Raw genomic sequence first — 21595 nt, 5'->3', positions numbered from 1 at the left:
ATAATACAACAATGTAAATTACAGACTGAAAATCACAGTTATATTAAAATGAATTTAAAACCACTATGTAAAGACTATGATCATCAAATTACCTTTTTGTTTTCATTTTTAGAAAAATTAGAAGATATTGGTAAAAATGAGTGCAGCCAATGTAATATCCTGAGCCCATTATCTCAAGCCCTTTTCAGACATGGCACCCATGAATCTGCAGGTTATATGTAGACACGTAACAGTTGCTTTTTTGCCATTTAGACAGAGACACTGCAACACAATTTGCCATTTATCTGCAGTAATTTCTTCCCCTGCAGTCCTCTGACTATCATGTCGGACTAATTTCTAGTCATTCTCCGTCAGCTCAAGCTGCTACAAATTATCGACCAAATTCCTGGCTAGCAGTGCATGTATGAAAGGGGAGTCAATGTTCCCAGGTCAGATTTATGGCATGCGTGTATTGCTGTCTTTTTTGTTTGATACTAACACCGAGGGACGTCAAAGTCAGGAATTTTGAAGTCCTGCAGATCAGTTTAACTTAGAAAGGCAAAGAAATGACATACAGTAATAAAAATATTATGCAATCATACTTACAAACTTCTCTGGACATGGAAAGTCAAACAGCTTTACCATTCCAAAGTCATCGCCTATAACAATGTTAAGGCCTGAGTGGGACACACAGGCACAGGTGACGTCTGCTTTGTCAGTGTTACGGGACCAGATCCCTATGACCTCGTCACCAAGGACACTGGATACAGAGAGAGAAAGACAACCCCCCCCCCAAAATAAAAAACAGCTCAGACACTAAAATTCACCATTATCTTTCCACCATATGTATTGATACCAAGACTCACCTTGTCCAGGTGGCCCAGGTAATCTTGTCAATATGGGACTGATCTGTGATATGCTTCCCAGATGGCACCTCGTACACAAGTCGTTTATAAGCACCTGTGGATACCTGATTCAAGAGAGTAAGGGGTTAGGCACCATACTATACCTCCAGGCTATGTGAGAGACAAACGTGTCCTGTCACTGCATAGTGACAATCTATACCTGGATGTAAGTGCTGTCAGCAGAAAAGTCCATCTGCATCACGAAGCTGGGGATGTCCCTGCAGCAATTGATACGGTTCAGCTGCGGGCCAAGTGTCAGGTCATAGAAGTCAACTGCACTCTCAGTGGAGCCTACTGCCAAATAACGAGAATTTGGACTGAACCTGCAAGAGAGACACACCATGTGAAACAGACCTGCGTTCTCTTAGGTGTACTGGTGCATGGTACTATGCACAGGGCAGAGCCGTTTTAGTTTCAAAAGATGAATATGACTTCTAAAATTTCAGATTTTCTTCAGATAATCTTCACATTAAAAACTAAACATACAAATTAGTAAATGAGAAAACAAATGAATAAAAATACACTTCTTCCATTATCTATACTGCTTATTCTGTACACCCTGGACAGGTCGCCAGTCTATCACAGGGCTGACACTTAGAGACAGACAACCACACACACCCACACAGGCAATTAGAGTGTCTTTGGACTGTGGGAGGAAGCTGGAGTACCTGGAGAGAACCCACACAGGCACAGGGAGAACATACAAACTCTGCTAACCAGCACTAATCACGTGCCACTATGCTGCTACACTTTCATAGTGATAATCTATTTTAATGCATATATAATGTTCAACTAAGCAATAAGCCAGGAAACAACTGCAAGTGAAAAAAATAAAGCACCCTGGGCCTTATCCCAACTAATATTTCAATGCCACTCAAAGAAAGTGCATTCTCATGAGTTCAAGTGTAATTTTTATTTGTCAATAAAGATTTGTAGATAAATGGTTTGATTTATGGGTCACTTTTCTCATTTATCAACATGCTGATCTATCTGTTGGACCCTCCTCCAGTTTGTCTAAAGGGCCTTTCTCCCCTATCAATACCTGATATCCTGTATAGGAGAGCGTCTGTCCCTTTTCTTGCCCCAGATTTTGAGTGAGGCAACCAGCAGGATGATGAACTCTCCATTTTTCATGCCAATGGCCACCATGTCTCCCTCAGGACTGTAGCTGATGGTACGCGTTGGGTGGCCCAAGTTCACCTTATTCAGCATCTTCTGTTTCCCCAGAAGACAATGCAAGTTTAGAACTTATTTGTTATAAACCATCTTAAAATTCACACTAAACAAATTTAATTAGAAGAGCTCAATGAAATGACAAAAATATTGCGAGTACTTGGAAGAACTGAGTTAGTTTGTCCTGAGGGGCTGGAGGTAACGTGGCTGACCTTCTCTGGGATGTCCCACAGACGTACAGTGCCATCCTCTGCAGCAGACAGAAATACATCTCTGGAAGGATGGGTGCCCAAGCCCCAGATCGGCCCGTCCATGTGTCCATTCACCAATATGTTGCACGCTGCATTCTTTTCTCCTACTTCAATGATCTCTGCATTTCTGGTCCCCACAAGGATTTTACCCTGACACAGCCCAGAGGAAAAATGTGTCAAAATAAAAATGAAGTGTGACATCAGTGCAGGGAATTTTATTAAGTAACATACGATCTGTAACCTACTTTTCCTCTGCATACAGAGCGAACACAGTCTATGATCTGTCCGGTTTCTAACCGAAAGGCTCTGCAGCGTTTGAGCTCCTGGTCCCAAAGCTTCAGAGCTCCGCCCTCCTTTGACCTGTGGATGAAAGCAAATTCTTGTGTCATCCACCACCTGTAGAACACATCTTTAACTGATTCATATCCTAAAGACCTGATGAAACATTTTTGATGATGCAAGATCTGTGCAATTTGGAAACAAATATACATCATGGTGATCACATGGTCCATTAGTATGTACCACCCATTAGCCACGACATTAAACCACCTGCCTAATATTGTGTAGGTCCCCCTTGTGCTGCCAAAACAGCTCTGACCTGTTGAGACATTTTTTTTTACTGTTAAGTGTCATAGTTTACCGAGACAGTCATTGTTTATGTTACTGATTACACCTGTGCTTCTCCTACCATGACAAGACTTCAGTTTGGTTGGCATTATTAATTCAGAGAACAGTATCTGTTATCACGTTATTCCAATATCATAATTTAATTATATAAAACAAGTAAGTTACCATCCAACTGTTATTGATACATAATGTAACAGTGCAGCACTTACGGTCTTTCTTTGCCTCCGGTGACGATGAGGCCATCTCTCAGGGTGGTGTACATGGTGAACACAGGGCCCGTATGAGCTTTGGCCACTATTCTTACTAGAATGTGTTCCTTCCACACACACACATCCCCACTTATGGTACCTGTAAATGTCAAGTTATTCTGAAAAGAAAACAAATCTGCACTAATCTAGTGGCCTAAGAGAACAGAGCAAGCAATGCAAACAGCATTCACAGCACATTTAAGCAGACAGTTCCAGTTCAAAATATGGCATTTAATAACTAGTAGTAACAGCCAACATTTTACACATCTTAAGCAAGATATCACAAAATTGGGTACTACTTAGGATCAATTAGATGTTTGACCGCAAGTAGACCCTGAATTACATTACTACATTACAATAACTGGAAGGCACTTACAGCTCCAAATGCTACAGACAGCATGGTCTGCATCCGGGCATCCTCTATTGAGCTCAGCACACCTTTCTTGCTGAGCAAAGCTCGACCAGCTAACGTCCAGAAACGCACATGTTTGATGCCTACAGACACAAAGTGCGTATCTGAGTCTGGCCTAAACTCAGCCACAAAGATCCTCTGGCTGTGAGCTATTCGACTGGCGATTTTAGCACCTGAGAAACAAAGCAGAGTGTAATGAAAGCATAATCTCTCAGTTGTGGTGACACATTTAAATCCCCACAAGGAGGTCAAGGTTCAAAGGAAGGTGATTATTTTATATATGAAATCAGCTTGTAGCCTACCTTCCTGCCATTTCCAGATGGTGACGGTGTGCTTCGCGTCCAAGCCCACTGACAGCAGGAGTTTCCCTGTGGCACTGAAGCTGACTGAACAAACCCCGCCGGAGTGGAAACAGCGCAGCACTGACAGAGTCTGCTTGGTCATGGCATCCCACACATGAATAGATGGAGACGTAGCTGAGCAAGAGAGAAGGCAACTATATGTCTGAATTGTTTACTGCTCGGTTTATTGAGTTTCTACATATTTCATATTTAAAATCCCTTAAAAATAACTTTTTCCTGTAATATTAAATATTCATGACTAAATAAGAAACAACCAGTATTACAAAATTTTGTTTAATTTTCAAAAGCTCAGTAAGATAATCTAACTAAAATGAGTATAGGTCAGAATTTAAGCATGTTTTTAATTGTATTTCTTAGATAATCATGTGATGGACCATAAAATAAAGCGTGTTCATGAGGAAAAGATGTTCTGAAATCAAATGGCCACTAGATGGCAGTGACTTCAAGAACATAAGTTGAAACAATAAAGACTGTCTTTGATTAAGAGCACGTTTTGTTTTCAAAGGTGTTATGGCCTTACCTGACATGTCACCGGTATCACCTGAAATGAAGGAAAATTAGATTATTTGACAGAACCAACATAAGAGTTTCTTCAATCAACAAATGCCTCAATTTTCAAAATTTTCTGGTAATTTAAAGAAAATTATGTGCAGTTGTTGTGGAAAACCACCTCCCACGACACCTTTCCTTTACCTGGCTGTACTGCGTCTTGTGGGGGTTCCAGAGCCTACATTGGAAGTGGATTCCTCTGAGGCACGGAGGTGTTTCAGATCTTACTAGTTATGGACTGTTTAAATGACCTGGAAGTTTGCTTGTGTTTGTTTGTTGCTTGATTAATTAATAGTTCAAAATGATTTCTATTATGAGCACATTTGTTACTCACTATGTTAAGCTTTGTTAGTGGTTTAATTCTTCTTTCAGAAATATGTTTGGGGAGCCTTTGATGTAAACTTACTTTAGAATTTGTTTAACTGGATCAGAGAATATTCTGTTAAGTTTAATGTAATATGTTTGATTTTTTTTGTTAGAAAAACCACCCAAAATTTATTAAAGGAATGAATTGGACTCTTTCTGTCCTTGCTCATTTGTTAAGCTTGTAGGAAGAGGTTATCAGTTATGTACAACAACCCCCCTACACAGTGCACAACACAGGATACAAGGAAGAAAAATGAGGCGGCTGGTGACCCAGGAGGTCAACTTCTCACAAACATACCTACTTGGCCAGTTGCCACCACGTTGGGGAATTTGGGATGTTGATTGATTGTCAGGCACAGAATGTCGTCACTGTGTTCTACATAGAAACTTTGGCAGGCTGTAAGGAAACACAACTACAAAATCAAACACCTACTGCATATGTTGAGTTTGTATTTCAGGTAATACTCAGTAATACTGTCAGTTTCTCTTCTGGACTGTCCTCTGTCTGCTTACAGGTCGTCAAGTTGAGCACGATGCCGACTGAGGCCGTGTGGTAAATGATGTCTGCACCGTCGTTCAGGTAGTGCACATTATTGCGGCAGTCATTGCCACGGTAACCAAACACCAGGTCCAACACCAGGTCCTGTGGGAGAGCCAGGAAAATACCAGCAGAAAGTCAGAGAAGTCGACACCATGACAACTAAGACGTTCAGAGCCAGCTGCACATCATTATTGAATTTCAGCATCATCATAGTCCCCAGAGTGTCTGAGCACAAGCACACGGCTTCAGCTGAAAGAATCACATTAGAAACCAGCCTTCTGAATCTATTCTGATAAAGAGAAGCCATCTTCTATACATATCTATCCATCAGCTGGTTGTGTTTTGGTGAGGATAAGGTTCTCATTACCTCAATGGGTCTCTTCTTTTTGCCGACATTATTGGTCTGCAGCTTCTCCGGCAGTGGCAGTGCTCTGCTGACAGGAGGCCTGAAACAGACAGCTGGGCTAAGAGGGCGGCTGTGGAGCTACATACATATCATGCTGATAACTATGATGAGGAATGAATTCACTGTTTACTATTCTGACTGCTACAAAAAATCCACACATGCAAATAAAAAAAGTTGAATAATTTTCCCAAAAGGTGTATATATATATATATATATAGAGAGAGAGAGAGAGAGGAAAATCCAAAAAACGAATAAAGTTCTGCACATTTAAGCATAAAAATGTGCAAAAATACAAACTTGTGTAGTTATCTTCTACAACTATTCAAAGCCATTTAGGAAGCCCACACAAGGTACCAAATGTGGTTCTTTGCCCAATAAAAGGTTAAACACAAAATTGAGGAAAATCGATTTTGTACTTCAATAATGAGAGTTACAGTTATCAATGTGAGATAAAAATAAATAAATACAATTTTAATATGGCAAAGCTTTTTGCATCATAAGAGCATACAGTATCTGTATTAGAGGTGAAGACAGTGTTTAAATACGTAAGATGACTGAGTGGGAGCATGTCACTGGGTGTATTCCAGGTGAAAATACAGTTAAAAGTTACAATCAGTATAAAATAACACTATGCTACATAATTAAACCTTGCAACTTTGATATTTCTTTTGATACATTTGCTTTTTCTGATTTTCTGAAAACACAATACTATGGCAAACAATACAAAGACTGTATGGACAAGCTTTTGTAGTCAAGGCAGGGTATGAAAGGTAAAATAAGTGTCTAAAACAAGTACATCAAGACACCAGTTGGTTTCATATTTAATCTCCAAATACCTAAAAGAGGTCAAAAATAATAATAAAGGGGAAAAATAAAAAATGCAACAACAACTCAACAACTTACCTTGACCCTCTTTGTGGCAGCAATCATAAAGAAAAGGCAAGAATTAGAAAAATATTTCTCATAGCGTTCACTGCTGCCCGCCGGACGCACACGTATACGAGAACTCAGCCACTGAGGACATAATAATAATAATAATATAGAATACAGGAGTCAGTACCACTGGTAACCATGACAACAAAAGTCAATTTCTATGACAAATGCTGCCCAGAAGATGCTTCATGGATGCTTGCATCATTGTCATAAATAAATAAGGAAATCAATAACACATCCACCCACAAGTATGTGGCATAATTATGTTTTGAGACCTGCAGTCTGGGAGATGCTCTGACCCAGACGTCAAGCCATCATAGCTTGACTCTTGTCAAAGTCACTCAGATCCTTACTCTTCCCTGTTTCTCCTGCTTGCAGCACATCAACTTTTAGGACTGAATGTTCATGACCACCCATATAAACAGGACTAAAAAGAGGATGTCTTAAGATGTGTACTGTATATTCTTAATATTCTTTCTGGTTTGATGTGGTGTGAAGTTAGAAATTGATACCTTTAAATCATGTCATTTCACTAGAGGCACTGACTATTAAAAACACCTCCTGTACAACCCATTCAGAATTTGACTGACTTCTGAAATAAATTCAGTTTATTTTAACCTTATTTTAACCTTTTAACCTAATTTGTCCTGTCAGCCAGAACAGGAGCTCATTAGCAAGTAAATTAATACCCAAACCAGTGTTTTCATTTATATGTGAAGAACCAAAATAACCCTGAAAGGTGAAAAACTAAAACCGATGAATTTTCTATCATGGAAATTTCCTAGATGCATTTCACAGACATCAGGGCATTTCTTTATTACTGCAGGAATGGAAAGACACTTAAGGATGAAATCCTTCTCTGTTATTCATTATGCTCATATATAACTGTTACTGTCTTGTGTCTTGATGTTTTTCATTTATTTTTGCCCAATTTTAGAGGTAGCCCACAGAATATATCAAACAGCCTTTACCTTTTCCTGCACAGCCACACATAAAGTATTTTCACTGCTACTGTCTGATACTTTATCTTTTGTTCAAAATCAACATAGGTGAACACAAGAGCTTACCTGACCACCCCTTGTCTTCAAGTGGAATTAAAGAACGAAGCAGGACAATAAGAGATGGACAGCCATTAAAGGAAAGAAGAAAAGCAGACAAGGCTAAGTTATTTCAAAAGGGCAGGGTGAAGGCGAGAGTTATACGCAGGAAAAGAAAAGATATGTTGACTGAAGGCACGACTGGCTTTAAGTTGGTGCAGAGTACTATGGCTGAAATTTTTAAAGGTTGAGTTCAGCCTTTTGAGCAGCTGCAGATGTTCTCCACAATTTTATTTAAAATACCTTTCATCCACAGAGGGTTCTTTCAGCTGCAGGTGGGGTTTCACACCAGTCATGGGTCGCATGCTGGTGGATAAAGCCTTGATGGTGTAGGTGATCTCGTTCTCTCTCGTTACATCACTGTCATAGCCTGATGAAAGATGGGAATGAAGCTGTTTTTGCTTCAGCAACAGAAACATGCAACCAATACAGACTATAAAAGAAACGGATCTCTCACCTCCATCATCCTCGCTCTCAATGTCCGATTCTTCACTGTCGCCCAGTTTGAATTCCCGATGGCTGTCGGGCTCATGGGCCCAGATCATGAGGCACGTGTCACCCCCACCCACTGTCACCAAGAGGCTATCGTCATGGGTCCATCGCACATTGGTAACATGTGTACTGTGTGCCACATAGCGTTTGAACTTTGCATGCTTGCCCTGGAGCAGAGGGACAACATTTATAAAACACTCATGATATTAACACAGAATTAACACTAGACGGCAGAGAGTACAAACCTCTGCCAAGGCACATCACTGTCTCCATAATGCCAATATACCTAGAAGCAATATTTCAATGATAGTTTGACCCTCATAATATAATTTCTTGACCATGAAAACTTACCCCTAACATGTGGAATCCCACTGATATCACTATTAGTTTTAAAGTTATTCAAAAAACACAATATTTCACTAATGGTAGGATGTAGCTCAGTAGCTTTTGCAGATATGTCAAATGTGCTGACATCCAACTGAAGGGTTAGGGTTAGGAGTATCAGACAGAATTTGATCTTAAACGTCTGTAGCATCTTTTGTTGTTTCACTGAGAGTCCTCTAAATTTGAACATTGTGGATCATACCCTACCTCTCCAAAAATGTAATCAAAATCCATTCATTAGTTTTTGAGTTATGCTGTAAACAAACAAACAAACACCAGTAAATATATTACCTCTGCCCTTGGTGGAAAACTTAACCTAAACCTAAGCCCTGAGTCATGAGACATTCAAACAAGACAGAAACAAAACCTGTGACATGTTTTACCTTGACAGGGTATCTGAAGAGCTTGACGTATCCTAAGTCATCTCCTGTTGCAAGCACCTTCCTGTCATTACTAAGGCAGGCAGTGGTCACCTCAGTGACCTCACTGATCACAGGCCAGATGCCCTCAACAGATGGTCCCAGGACACATGTCCACGTGCTCCAGTCGATCTTCTCCACCTGAACCAAGTGAGTAAATGCTTCACAATTATGGCATTAAATATCAAACACAATCAATACACAATCAAATACAATAAAACTACTGACACAAGCACTTAGAATCATTTCTCTATATATACATCAAGTTGTTGGAAATGTGTACAGAAACATCTGTACAGAGTATGGGCGAGTCCAAACGGAGTCCTCATCCTTCTATCCTCAGAAGGATGAGGAGAATAACAGGACAAAAATCCTGTGAGACAGGAACATACTGACTAACCAGCCGGACATCATGATAGCTGACAAGGAGCAAAAGGCAGCAGTGCTGATAAATGAAGCAGTCTCAAGTGACAGCAACATCAGGAAGAAGGGAGTATGAGAAACTAGAGAAGTGACAGGGCCTGAACGAGGAACTGGACAGGATGTGAAAAGTGAAAGGCAAAGTGGTTCCAGTGGAGCTGTGAGAGTGGCTCCAACTGTTCCCAGGAACAACAGAGTTCTCTGTCCAGAAGAGTGCATAGAGCAACCTGCGATCTCCGCCTTCGGTGAGGATCATGTGATTAGGTGCACGAGTGTGAGGAATGAAAAGGAAAAGCAAAATGACCATGTTATGATGAGATGAGACATCTGAGGCTACACTGAGACACAACCCAGCAGCATGTCTGTCTCTAATTTCCTAATATTTTCTGCTTTTCTTTCCTTATTTTCTTAACGTGCACCTTGCAAGACGTCTGAATGCCACATTTTATTAAAAGGGACCCTAAACACTATCCCACTTCTATTGCCAAAATTAGAACGACAGTGGGGAAAAGTGGGCCGTGTTAATGCTTCACTGCCCTTCTCCTGTGACCCCGAGGGAAAAATGTGAGCCAACAGAACCACGATCATGGCTGTTCCTATGCCTTTTCTCCCTGCTTACCTCTGTAGCTGGGATGGTCTGTCTTTTGCCACGAGGAGCTTCAAAAAAAAACTGCTCTTTAGCACCTGTGTTGACTTGAAGTAGTTTTCCTGTAAATGAAGGAGCCCAGTGAGCTGTGGTGGTGACATTTGGAATTCAAAACTAGTTCTTAAGCTATAATTCGTAAGAATTTATTCAGACAATAGTATATAAGGATGCACATTTACCTCTCTTGTCCCAGTCCAAATGGGTAATGTAGTTGAGACATCCTTTGCATACCCCGACTCGTTTGCTACTCATTACATTGTAAATATCTACAAAAGTGTCTCCTGATGCTACTGCAAGGTACTTCCCAGCTCCTGAGCCAACAGAAGAGAGAGACGATTTAGTCAGTTTCACAAGGTTGGTCCCCAGAGGATGACCATGAAATTAGGAATATTTCAACATACTAAAATTCATTTTGTCCTCTTTACATTCACTTCTATTCTAAAATGTAGGCTCTCAGGGATCCGTGGGTGCTGGGTTGAGAAACAGGATCCCGTGCATTGTGCGCTAAGGTTAAGTGTCCAGACAAAAAAAAAAGTTTAGCTTCTTGCTCATTTGTTCGCTCTACTGTTTCTCAGTCCTGTCTTTCTCCCTGTCTGGCCTTATTAGAGAAAACCATTAATCTGGGTCAGGCCTACAGCAATATCTCCCTGATTCACACTGGAAGGATAGTATGTACCCGCTGAACTTCTACATAGGATTCTACATAAATTCAGATGCTACGAAGGGCACCATGATTTTGGAAACCTCTCTACTTCTCATACAGCATTTGATGGGAGGTTTGTGCTAATGAAGAACTGCAGAGGTGAATTGCAAACCTGGAGAGAATCTGATATCAGAGATAATGTCCTTGCGGTGGTGGAAGGACACCAGGTCCTCCAGGGTGTCGGCATTGACAATAAGGAAGCTGCCGTCATTCAGGCCCACTGCCAAGGCTTTACCGTCAGGAGAGAAGCAGCAGCAACGGCCACCTGTGGGGGACAAGGTCTTTGTTAAAGCCCTGGGACCAGAGCTCTTCCTGTCAGGCTGACAGCAGAGCAGATAAAAAAAACATTATGCTCGTATATTTGAGCAGTGATTCACCTTTCCTGAGCTTGCGTACAGCCAACATGCAGTGGCTGGGTGAAAGGTCCCATATGCGTAGGGTTTTGTCATTGCTAACGGTGGCACAGAGAGGGAGATGAGGATGAGTGGCCAGGCCCCACACTTCACCCTCCATGTGACCCTTCAGACACATACAATAGCATTATTATTTCATTTATAGTTGGTCCACTCATTCTTAGGTGATCAAGAAAAAGAAAAGCAACAAAAAGAAGGATGTGCTCATGAATTATTCAGTTTTTGACTACAAGGGGTCATAACAAAATAGAGACAAGGTTTTAAAAAGTAACAATTTAATACATCTTATAAACATTACAAAATTTCTTTAACTGTTTTCTGTTCATTTGTTTAGTTTTTTTCCCAGGTGGACAATTTTCAAAGTTTGAAATTAAGAACTTTTTTGCCTGATAATCCGGTGCGCCTTATGTGTGCACTGAGTTCCAAAATCTGTAAAAATGTTGTTGTGCGACTTTGGTAAGCGCTCCACTTAATTGACTGTCGGACCATTTCCCGCTGACACAGGGACGTAATACGTACACTACGTATGCTGGCAGCGATAAACCAGTCTAAACCGGTCTAAGGACCCCTGAAAATGGCACCAGTGAAGAGACATGCTTACGAGGCACAATTCAAACTACAGGCTATCAGTTACGCGGTTGTAAATGGGAATAGAGCAGCTGCGAAAGAATTGAAAATCAATGAATCTATGGTTCGGAAGTGGATTTGTGGGAGAAGATTGATTAAAAAATAATGTGAGTGTATTGTTAAATAGTAGAATAAAGTTCAACTAAACTCACTGTTTTGCTTCCATTACGTTTTAGCATGCGCCTTATAATACGGTGCGCCTTATGTATGGGTTAAGTACAGAAATAGACCCCGTAATTGAGACTGTGCCTTATAATCCGGTGCGCCTTATGGTGCAGAAAATACGGTACAACCAAATCTTTATTAATTACCTTTCTGATATCAGCAGTGCACTAAATCAGACTAATCATATGTACACTATATTATAATTCTCTGTGTTATTCCAAAGGACATCTGCAGTACACGGTCTGTTGCCTATGCAACACATGAACCAGATCAGCCTTTGATTCTTGTCTCACATCAATTGATCACATTCATCAGAATGGGTTTGTATATTTGATACCATCTGAAAAGAGCTATCAGAAGAATTTGCTGTGTCTGCCTACAATCGGAGGAGTGTGGGAGACACTGCAGGATCACTTAACTAAAGTCTCCCATTCAGGTGCAATAATTCATTATTGTTTGTAGTCATCCTCCTTGGTGAATCTGTGTTGTTATGTCAAATACACAATATCTGTGTTATAATCACATTAAAGGGCTATGCTGGTAAGTTTGTATGGTTTATACTATTAGCCAGATAATGGATATGCTTCTATTACAGCTGATCATTTTCAAAAGTATATTGTTTTTTGTTGAGACTTCTGCAACCATAAAGATTTTGCCAGCCCTAAGGTAAATCTGTGGGATCCAGAGAGAGGAACTTGACATCAGTCCTCTGACATAGTATCTCTGACACTAAACATCTCACCTTCTCACTAGCATAATGACAATTTTTATATCAGTTTTCTACCATCCAGTCACTGCTTTGCATTAATTTAACCAGAATACTGAAAAACATCTTTCCCCATACCCAACTCTTACAGTACTTAAAAAAAATACATCATATTCACAACATGTTGTTGTTGCATTAGAGGGTTGCTCACTTTTAAGAAATGTAAACTTTTAATATTACTCTTACAGCAGTTAGAGGCAAAGCTTTCAGACTTCAGTAGTACAATTGCATTATAATGCAAAAAAGGCAGTAGATGATGTTCACTGTCGTGTCACCCAGACATTCAGTGCACATTCACCCCCCAGTACATCACCTCACTGAGTCCCAGCTCACTGTACTGCAGAATTCCCTCATGAGCACCTTGTCTGAGATGGTGTACGTATAGTATTACAGTAGATGTGTGACAAGAGACGAGGTTATTTTTGTCTTTATCTTACCTGAACCAGCAGAGTGATGGGTCCACTCTTGTCCACCTCCAATATCTCACCGTTCTTGGTTCCCACTAGGATATGGCCATGGCCCAGAGATATGGCACGTATGGAGGGATTGTCCTCCAAGAGCAACCCTGTAGAATTAGTGAATTATAGCATGACGTCAGAGACCTTATTTTGAACCAGCACACAGTTGGGACTCTTCATTTCAGCTAAAATGACAGAATGCTTTAAATGAATTTGAACAGGATGTTTGTGTTATATATCTGAACTGAGAACAGGGCGACCATTTTACCTTTAGAGCCCGGAGCTAGAACTGCTCTTTTGATGGCATAGGTCTTGAGACATCTTTCAAAAGTGTCATCCCACAGAGCTACTATACCATCCTTTCCTCCAGTCACAAATCCCTGCACAGACAATATACTGACACATTTAAGGCTGCAGTGATCCAGTGCTGATCAAATCTCAAATAGCTTTTGTCAATATTGTTCACTTCCATATTTACAGCTAAAAAGGGACTGAAATAGAAATGTGATATTTTCCATATTAAAAAAAAAAGCTTGTCACTGTCAAGTGCAAGAACACGCCGCTCTGGGTTTGTGACATATATATACCTTTTCTAGAGTGTGCATACTGAAAACAGGTCCATCATGAGCTTTGACAGTCTTCATCAGGAACATGTCCCTCCAGATACAAATGTCCCCCGTGCATGTGCCTGAGAATACCATCTCCTCTGACCAGCCGTACACGGCACACATCATAGTCTCTGTCTTCCCCATGCTCCCCTTGCGTCCAATTAGACCACCACCTGGAAGAGAAGCAGGCAGTCAACACACTGAGTTGTGTCTTTTAGAATCAATTCAAATTTATAAAAAAAAAAAACTGTCTTACCAGCTTTGTGCCAAAACTTCATATGTTTCACACCAGCTGTGATGAGTTTGTCAGGCAGGTAGGGATTTATTTTGACAGCAAATATCTTGTCCTTGCTTCCCCTGAAAAACAAGTTGCACAAAATATACAAAAACATTATTTGTGTACACTTTTTGAAGCAACCATACACATTGGCTTGGAGAAAAACTATTTTTATTTCAGCTTATAGGTTTAGTTGGAGTAACAAATAAACATGAACTTGAAGTTTAATGAGGATGAATATACTGTGGCTATAAGCATCACTTCCAGTGCTGAGTGCATACAGCAGTATACACTGAGGACTTCTGATCATAGTGTAAGATTTGAGTCATAGTTATTTTTCATACCTGTAGTTCCCTTTAGTTACTTTTCATAACTTTATTTTCCTTGTCTATACATATTACAGCTGTATTGATGATTGTCCAGAACTACTGAGCTTTGGTTATTTTAATACATTTGTTTTCCTTGCTTATATATCTTACAGCTGTAATGAAGCAGAATCTGCTTACATTGAATGTTGTAACTTCTGTGTAGAGACTAGATGTCTGCATCTCCTTGTGACCAGACAGCCTATTTACATTTTAGCAAAGGCCTGTTTTACACTCACACCTTGACCCACTTAGCATATCCCAAGCTTTGCTTTGTCTTGGGATGTCCTGCAGAGGCTGGGGGCTACAACCTGAGATGACCACCTGGTCAGTTTAACACACTTATTAGCATCACACACACACACATACCTAGATTTACTATATTTCAACATGGAAGTTCGAGCTCCGGCTCACACCAAATGACCAATAGGATCACAAACTATTGAAGGTTGCACCCCTGTCCAGGGCGAAGCAGCCCAAGAAGATAAAATGTATTGTAAGACCTTAATTCGGGGTCAGTGGATGGAACTCCTGCGGGAGCTCTATCTCTCTGATCCCAGCGCTGTAAGGCCTACCTGTGATCGGACTTTCAGTAAACTTTCTGCTGATTTTAAGCAGTCCTCTCCTGTCCTCACTTCTCATGCTTCCAACAAAAGAATCTGGTTAATTTCTAACAATAGCAAAGAAACTGGATAACATGGTATGGAGTATAAACATGTTGCTAAATTAACATAATAACCTACTGTTGAGACACTACATGGTATATGGTTTGACTACTGGATCAACTTTCTATTTAAATTTCTATTGAATTTTATTTATATAGCATCAAATCACAAAAATCATCTCAGGGCACTTGACATAGTAATGTCTACACCTTACTACTACTACTACAATTATTATTATTATTATTAAAAAAGGATATGTGAAGAATGCCAATAAGGTGAAAAGTTGAAACTTGAACTGAATGTGGAACTAGATTAGATTGTAGTTGGGATGCTAACAATGTGAGCCTGCATTCTCACTGAAAAATGATCACTTCTGTGTACTGGCATTTACCCTCTTTGCAGAACACTGAAAGACAAAACCTGCAATAATAAGAAGGTGGCCAATTGTTGCCCTTTTATTACAGCATTAGTCTCAAGGTGAGATTGAAGCTAGAAACACATTACACCTCTCTCCTCCTTCCTTGTTTATGTTTCCTAGCTTAGCCATTCCCTACTATTTCTTCTAATTCTCAAGGTTTCTGAAGACAAATGGTGATGTACAAGTCAGGCTCTGTCAGGCCTCATCTCCCTCTGCCTGCCTGACTGCGCTGCCCACCAGGGTGTGCAGAGGAGATAAGTGCAGCTCCAAACTGTCCCTGAGCTGCAGTGAGATCCTGGCACATAGCACGCAGGAGAGCAACCCGCACTGCACTGCTCCAAACTAGCCAGGGGGAATTTCAATGGAGTAGATACTAAACATGAACATCAAGTAGGGAGAAGAACAAAGCACAAAGCAATAACACAGATACTGTATTTTGGGATGTGGATGTTTTCCAGTTAGATATTTGTGACTCCTGCTGGCTTCCAGGCTATATATTACCTGCTGTGAAAATGAAAATCATGTAAATTGAAAATTACATTATGTTCTGAACAAATTAACACATCTCATGCTTTGCAGCAGTTCCTTACGCTTGTCTGCTAAGGTAATCTACTTGCATTAACTATACAGGCCTAGTATGTGTGTCCCCATATCTGGGAGCATGTATTGACAGATTGATTCAGGATACAGAGAGTGATCATTTGCATCATTGTCTCAGGTGGTTGGGGAAATCAGTATTTCACACTTGTGCTTTAACACTTGGATCAGGACACTTCTTGGCTCAGAAACACAACTAGAGTAAGTGTTCCTTATCTTTAATGCACTTTCAAAGGGTAAGATTGTACTATACTTAGTTTTTATGGCCCAGTGTGCCTCAGCTATCAGGGCAGGCTTGAAAGATGTGTGACTGCTTTCACTACTTCCCTGTTACCACTTTATCCTTCATATTACTTAATCATTTTTCTTAATATGTTTCTTTGTGAGAATACATTTTGGTATAACAAGCAGCCCAGGCTCATCTGGGTTAGCTCATGGAAGAATTAACAGTAATTCTTTTTAATTATGGATCTATAGCCAAGGGCCTGGGGCAAACCCCTACTCTAACCATTCAGACTCTGGCAGGGTGAAGTGTTGCAGCACAGCAGCTTCATAATCTAAATCAATCATACTGTCAGCCCTGCGCAGCAAAATGGATTCAATATAGCCCTCATCTATAACTGTCCATATTTAAATTAAAAGTGCTCAAACAAAATTAACAGGAAGATCTGTCAAAGTCTTCCAGATGTGGGAACAGCAGCTGCTGCGTGCTGAAAGGCAAACCTGCAGCCGTGTATACACTAATACTCACCGCATGGTAGAGAGCTTCTCCCCCTTCCTCCAGTCCCACAGCACAACTGTGTGATTTTCATCCAGGCCCACTGAGGCCAGACGTTTGCCGTCCGCTGTGAAGTGAAAAACCAAAACCGTTAGGTAGAACACAGATCGAACCAGGTCCTGCTTTGGTTTAGTGAAGTTTGGCCCTTGTTAGCAACATAAAAGCAGCCGTGTGGGTTTGATCTACAGCAGGTGACTCACTGACACTGACATACAGATCACTGTACTGTGTCTATCTGGGGCCAATTAATGGAAGTGAGATAAACAACTCTGCCTTGATGCTGCCAGACCAAGAGGTTTTTCAGTGTTACCAGCAAGGTGGGTGTCTAGTGAATGCACTCTTTTCTTTTATGTGTGAAAGAATTTGTGAACATAAAAAGTATGTTATACTCAATCTGTCTTGATAAGTGAACTACACAGTTCTGGGTGTTACCGGAAAAGTCCAACGTGCACACTCCGAGCTGGTGGAAACCCTTCAACACGGACATGGGTTTTAATGTTTCTGTGTTCCAAATGTGGATGGACGAATCTCTGCCGACCTTAACAGACACAAAATCTGTGTTTATAAAACTCAGTTCTATTGACAACAAGAAATCTCAAGCTTCTCTCAGCTCAAAAAAAAAAAAGGAATACTTTACGTTGGAAGGGATGACAGTTACCTGGCCTGTTGCTACAAAGTCCTTGAGGGGGTGGATAGCCAGACAGAGAATGTCATCATCATGGCCCATGTAGAAACGTTGGGTATTCTGCTGCCTGTTGTACACGACCCCAACGGCAGCTACATGATAGACTATCTCCCCGGTCTGGGTGTAGAACAGATTACTCCTGCAATCATAGCCTCTGTAGCTGCAAACAAATGAACAACACAAGAATGACTGACATAAAGAAGACACTATGGAGGGCTATAAAAAGTAAAATGCCTCAATTTTGGAAAAGAATGGCTAATTTAAATTCTTCTTTCAATATGAGCCTTGTAATGATGTTACAGAATCTGTATACCCATGAATGAAGTGCAGCTTCACTCCACTCCCTGGTGCTCGTTCTCTCTTTTTCATGGCTGTCACTCGATGTTTCTCTTTGCACTGCTCTTTGAGCTGAGGTAGATCTTCTTTATAAACCTGGATGCATATAGAGATGTGTGAACCTTTCTCTATTTTCAATAAACTCTATGATTTCCACGAACATGTTTTACAGATTTTGTTCCAAACCTGTCGTCGATACGTGAGCTGTGTCTCCTGCTCGATTTCTGAGTCCATCTCAGGTACATCTGACTGATCTGAGTCTGATTCTTCACTGTTAGAATCTGCCAGGGTCTCTGCAGGCAGAAACATGGTTTGTCACCAGTACAATTAGACACTATCCCACCACACACACAGTCTAAAAAAAGAAGACACTACATCCTGTTTCAGTAGAAGTGAAGGTCGATCATGTAATAACACTGTGGCATATCCAATTTTTCAAGGAGCTGCTCTTCACGGTGACATCGCTTAAGAAAAATGTATAAAAATGCTGATGCAGCACAGTAAAGCCGTGCCAAGACAAGGCAATAAGCAGAAATGGCAGCTAAGGGCGGCTACCCACACGATCCATTAGGAAAATTAAAAGTAGAGGCAGTATGTGCTTTATTTTCAGAAAGCACAGCCACACTCCATCTCTGGAAAAAATACGACTTGGGAAGGACAATGCAATTATACTTTCTGAGCGTCAGCCACTTTTATTTGTCTTAACTGATGCTGTACCACTCACCTGTGAGTAGGATGTTTTTATAGCCCACAGTTGGTTAGTTTGCCTTAGCATAAAGGCTGTAAACAGGGGGACGACTAACATGCCGCTGTCTAACAGTAACAAACCTAACAGCACCTCTAACACTAATTGATTAATACACCTTATCCGCACATACAGTAAACAGTGATATAAACAACTGCTTATTCTTACCTTGTGGTGCTATATGCAGAACTTCTTTAGCCTTTCTTTCAGGAACAAACTTCCACTGGAACACCGAGTGATCAGCACCACCAATTGTTATGACCCACTGATAGTCATGTGACCATCTAGCATTGGTTATATGGGCTGAGTGACCTAAATACTTTTTGAATTTTGCACCTAAAATCAAGAGGAAACAGTTCAGTAACACAGCAGATGACAATGTTAAACGCATGTACTTATCTCTAAATATGAAACACTGAAGTCATGTTTACCTTTTTTTACACATGGATACCGTAAAAGTTTGACTAATCCATAGTCATCAGCTGTTACTAAAACTTGGTCATTAAAGTTGGCATCCACAGAGTTGATGTCATTGATATCTGAGTACTTCAGCCATATTCCATTCACCTCAGGGCCCAAAACGCATGTCCAAGAAGCCCACTGCACCAGCTTCAGCTCCTCCCTGTTGGTCACCTCCTTCCCACCTCAACAGAAGACAGAGACGATTTTTCTCACAAAGCAGCTCTGTTACAATATTAAATCCAAGGAACACTTATCATTTTGACTCAATACTGTATGATGTAAGTCCTAGATTAAGAGTAATTAAACTGGGAACATGGCAAAATTAACTATCTTGTCCTTACTTGGCATCCTATAGAAGAGTCTCCTGCCGCTGCCGTCATTTGTCTGTAGGTACTTGCTGTCCGTGGACCAGTCCATGTGTGTGATAAAACTGGTGGAGCCAATGCACTCGCCAACTTTCTTGTACCTCTGCACCACACCATAGATGTCCACCGAGTTATCATTGGAGCCAACAGCCAAGTGGGTCCCATCGGGGGAATACTTCAGCTCATGGATGGCTTCCTTCCTGTCCTTGATGTGGACCACCTCTGTCATATCTCTGGAGGGAAGCAGAGAAACAGCTGGAATGAAGATGTATTTTGGACATAAGGTTAAACAATAAAGCCCTTCATCTTAGTGTTCATTCTCTGAGGATCAAAATTGCCCATTGACCATTTTAATTGTATACCCACCTGACTCTTAGAACAGTGAATGAACCATCCTTCATTCCCAGTGCCAGATGAATGCCATCAGTGCTCACTGCTGCACAGCGGATAGGCTCCTCCATGTTACAGCGAGCGATCAGTGCATGATCTATAAGGCTCCATATCCTGTAGACACAGAGGAGCAGGACAAATAACAAATCATTTGGTTACTCAATGAATACAAATGCCTTGAAATTAAAAAAACTAAATGTAACATGACAGCATATTCATCTCAGATACTGTACACATCTATCAATGCCAGTACTACCCTCAGGACAAAACTGAAGCTTCACCTGACTGAGCGGTCATCACTTCCTGTCATGGCCAGAGGCTTGGTTGGGTGTACAGCCAGCGCCCAGAGCTCACCCTCGCAGTGACCCTGCATGATGAGGAAGGGCTTGTTGCGGTCGTGGACCACCACCTCAAAGATCTCACTGTCCTGCGTGCCCACCAGGATGTGATCTCCCTGCCAGCACACACTCCGCACAGACAGCCCTATCAAAAACACACACATACATACACTAACAATAAAGTAAAGGTTTTTTTTTTTTAATAAGTATGCCAACATGAAAGCAGACAAACATTTGCCAGTGTGGATACAGTAATTATAAAAGACAAAAGGGAATAATTAAGACAGGAGGTGATAATATCCACCTGCAGGCTACCTAGGACGGAGATTTTAACAGGAAGCACAATGAGAGCACATGTTTTCAAGCCAATCTGCAACCGACTCTGGATAATACAGCGAGAATAGAATGGAGGAAACATGTGCTGTATACATATGTGGACAGGACATGTGTATACGGTGCACAACTGCAACAGAGCCTGGACTTACTGACAACAAGTGGAACAGTAGAGCAATGCGGGTACTGCTACAAACAGACTGACATGTTAACTCCGCCCTCAATGACTTTACCCACCTCGGCTATTTTCACCTCTAGCTACTGTTAGGTCCAAGATTACAAATAAAGGAGATGGAGAAAATAGAGAACAGGAAAGCCAGTGTTAGTAAGGAGAACAGAAATGGCATAAACAATGGTTTTCTCATCTAACAGGATGTCCATTTTGCAGATTTATAAATTTCCTTCAGTGCCTCAGGAGACCACAATGTACCCTGCAACTTTCTGCATTCAGATTAAAGGAGAAGGGAGGTAGTTTGACATCACCTTTATATCCTTGGTCTGTTTCCCTGAGGTCAATGACAGTAATTGGTTTGAAGTTGAGATCCCACAGCCGGACGCAGCCGTCTCGCCCTCCCGTGGCAAAGCCTTCTTCACAGGCATTCATGCTGAAAATCCCTGACTGGAGAAAACGACAGGCTGTCAGTGAGGATCTTTACACAATAAATGAGCAACATCAGAGCCAGCCCCAGCTACAAACTGCATAGTGCTGCTGCTCAGCCAGGCATGTGTTTAACAAGCCTTTCACAATTACAAACATGCTATTGTGGCCTCAAGATAATGTAGAACTAGGCTAACAGGAGCTGTCATTTCTTTGTTATCACTGGAGAGCTTTACTGATGACCTCATCTCTCTTACAGTTACTGTATGTATAGGGAGGCACTGTGCTGAAAC

At 41.0% G+C, this 21595-nt stretch overlaps 1 protein-coding gene across 6 annotated transcripts in view; it reads right to left on the bottom strand.

Moving 5' to 3' along the window:
• The window catches only part of eml5 (EMAP like 5), a 36894-nt gene that overhangs the window by 1558 nt on the left and 13741 nt on the right, over positions 1–21595 (bottom strand). The window contains exons 6-43 of one of the 6 annotated variants that reach the window (XM_020590934.1): positions 21188–21323; positions 20942–20965; positions 20315–20516; positions 20010–20147; positions 19620–19876; positions 19248–19460; positions 18985–19152; positions 18258–18364; positions 18049–18167; positions 17709–17895; positions 17483–17588; positions 17024–17117; positions 14207–14307; positions 13930–14123; positions 13611–13722; positions 13322–13449; positions 11291–11432; positions 11026–11178; positions 10390–10521; positions 10184–10272; positions 9109–9285; positions 8307–8508; positions 8093–8219; positions 7820–7834; positions 6723–6731; positions 5781–5859; positions 5386–5515; positions 5171–5269; positions 4478–4498; positions 3898–4071; positions 3560–3768; positions 3145–3302; positions 2554–2668; positions 2270–2458; positions 1927–2099; positions 1045–1207; positions 846–949; positions 586–739 (exon numbers count right to left, since the gene is read on the bottom strand). In XM_020590934.1, the coding sequence (XP_020446590.1) occupies positions 586–739; positions 846–949; positions 1045–1207; positions 1927–2099; positions 2270–2458; positions 2554–2668; positions 3145–3302; positions 3560–3768; positions 3898–4071; positions 4478–4498; positions 5171–5269; positions 5386–5515; positions 5781–5859; positions 6723–6731; positions 7820–7834; positions 8093–8219; positions 8307–8508; positions 9109–9285; positions 10184–10272; positions 10390–10521; positions 11026–11178; positions 11291–11432; positions 13322–13449; positions 13611–13722; positions 13930–14123; positions 14207–14307; positions 17024–17117; positions 17483–17588; positions 17709–17895; positions 18049–18167; positions 18258–18364; positions 18985–19152; positions 19248–19460; positions 19620–19876; positions 20010–20147; positions 20315–20516; positions 20942–20965; positions 21188–21323 (5100 nt within the window). Of the gene's footprint in view, positions 1–585; positions 740–845; positions 950–1044; positions 1208–1926; positions 2100–2269; positions 2459–2553; positions 2669–3144; positions 3303–3559; positions 3769–3897; positions 4072–4477; positions 4499–5170; positions 5270–5385; positions 5516–5780; positions 5860–6722; positions 6732–7819; positions 7835–8092; positions 8220–8306; positions 8509–9108; positions 9286–10183; positions 10273–10389; positions 10522–11025; positions 11179–11290; positions 11433–13321; positions 13450–13610; positions 13723–13929; positions 14124–14206; positions 14308–17023; positions 17118–17482; positions 17589–17708; positions 17896–18048; positions 18168–18257; positions 18365–18984; positions 19153–19247; positions 19461–19619; positions 19877–20009; positions 20148–20314; positions 20517–20941; positions 20966–21187; positions 21324–21595 lie in introns of those variants that run through there. The other 5 variants (XM_020590935.1, XM_020590936.1, XM_020590937.1 and 2 more) reach the window with 5 other exon arrangements.

The sequence above is a fragment of the Monopterus albus genome, unplaced genomic scaffold (assembly GCF_001952655.1).
Source record: "Monopterus albus unplaced genomic scaffold, M_albus_1.0 scaffold13.1, whole genome shotgun sequence".
NCBI lineage: Eukaryota > Metazoa > Chordata > Actinopteri > Synbranchiformes > Synbranchidae > Monopterus > Monopterus albus.
This window is presented reverse-complemented; position numbering and strand designations above follow the sequence as displayed.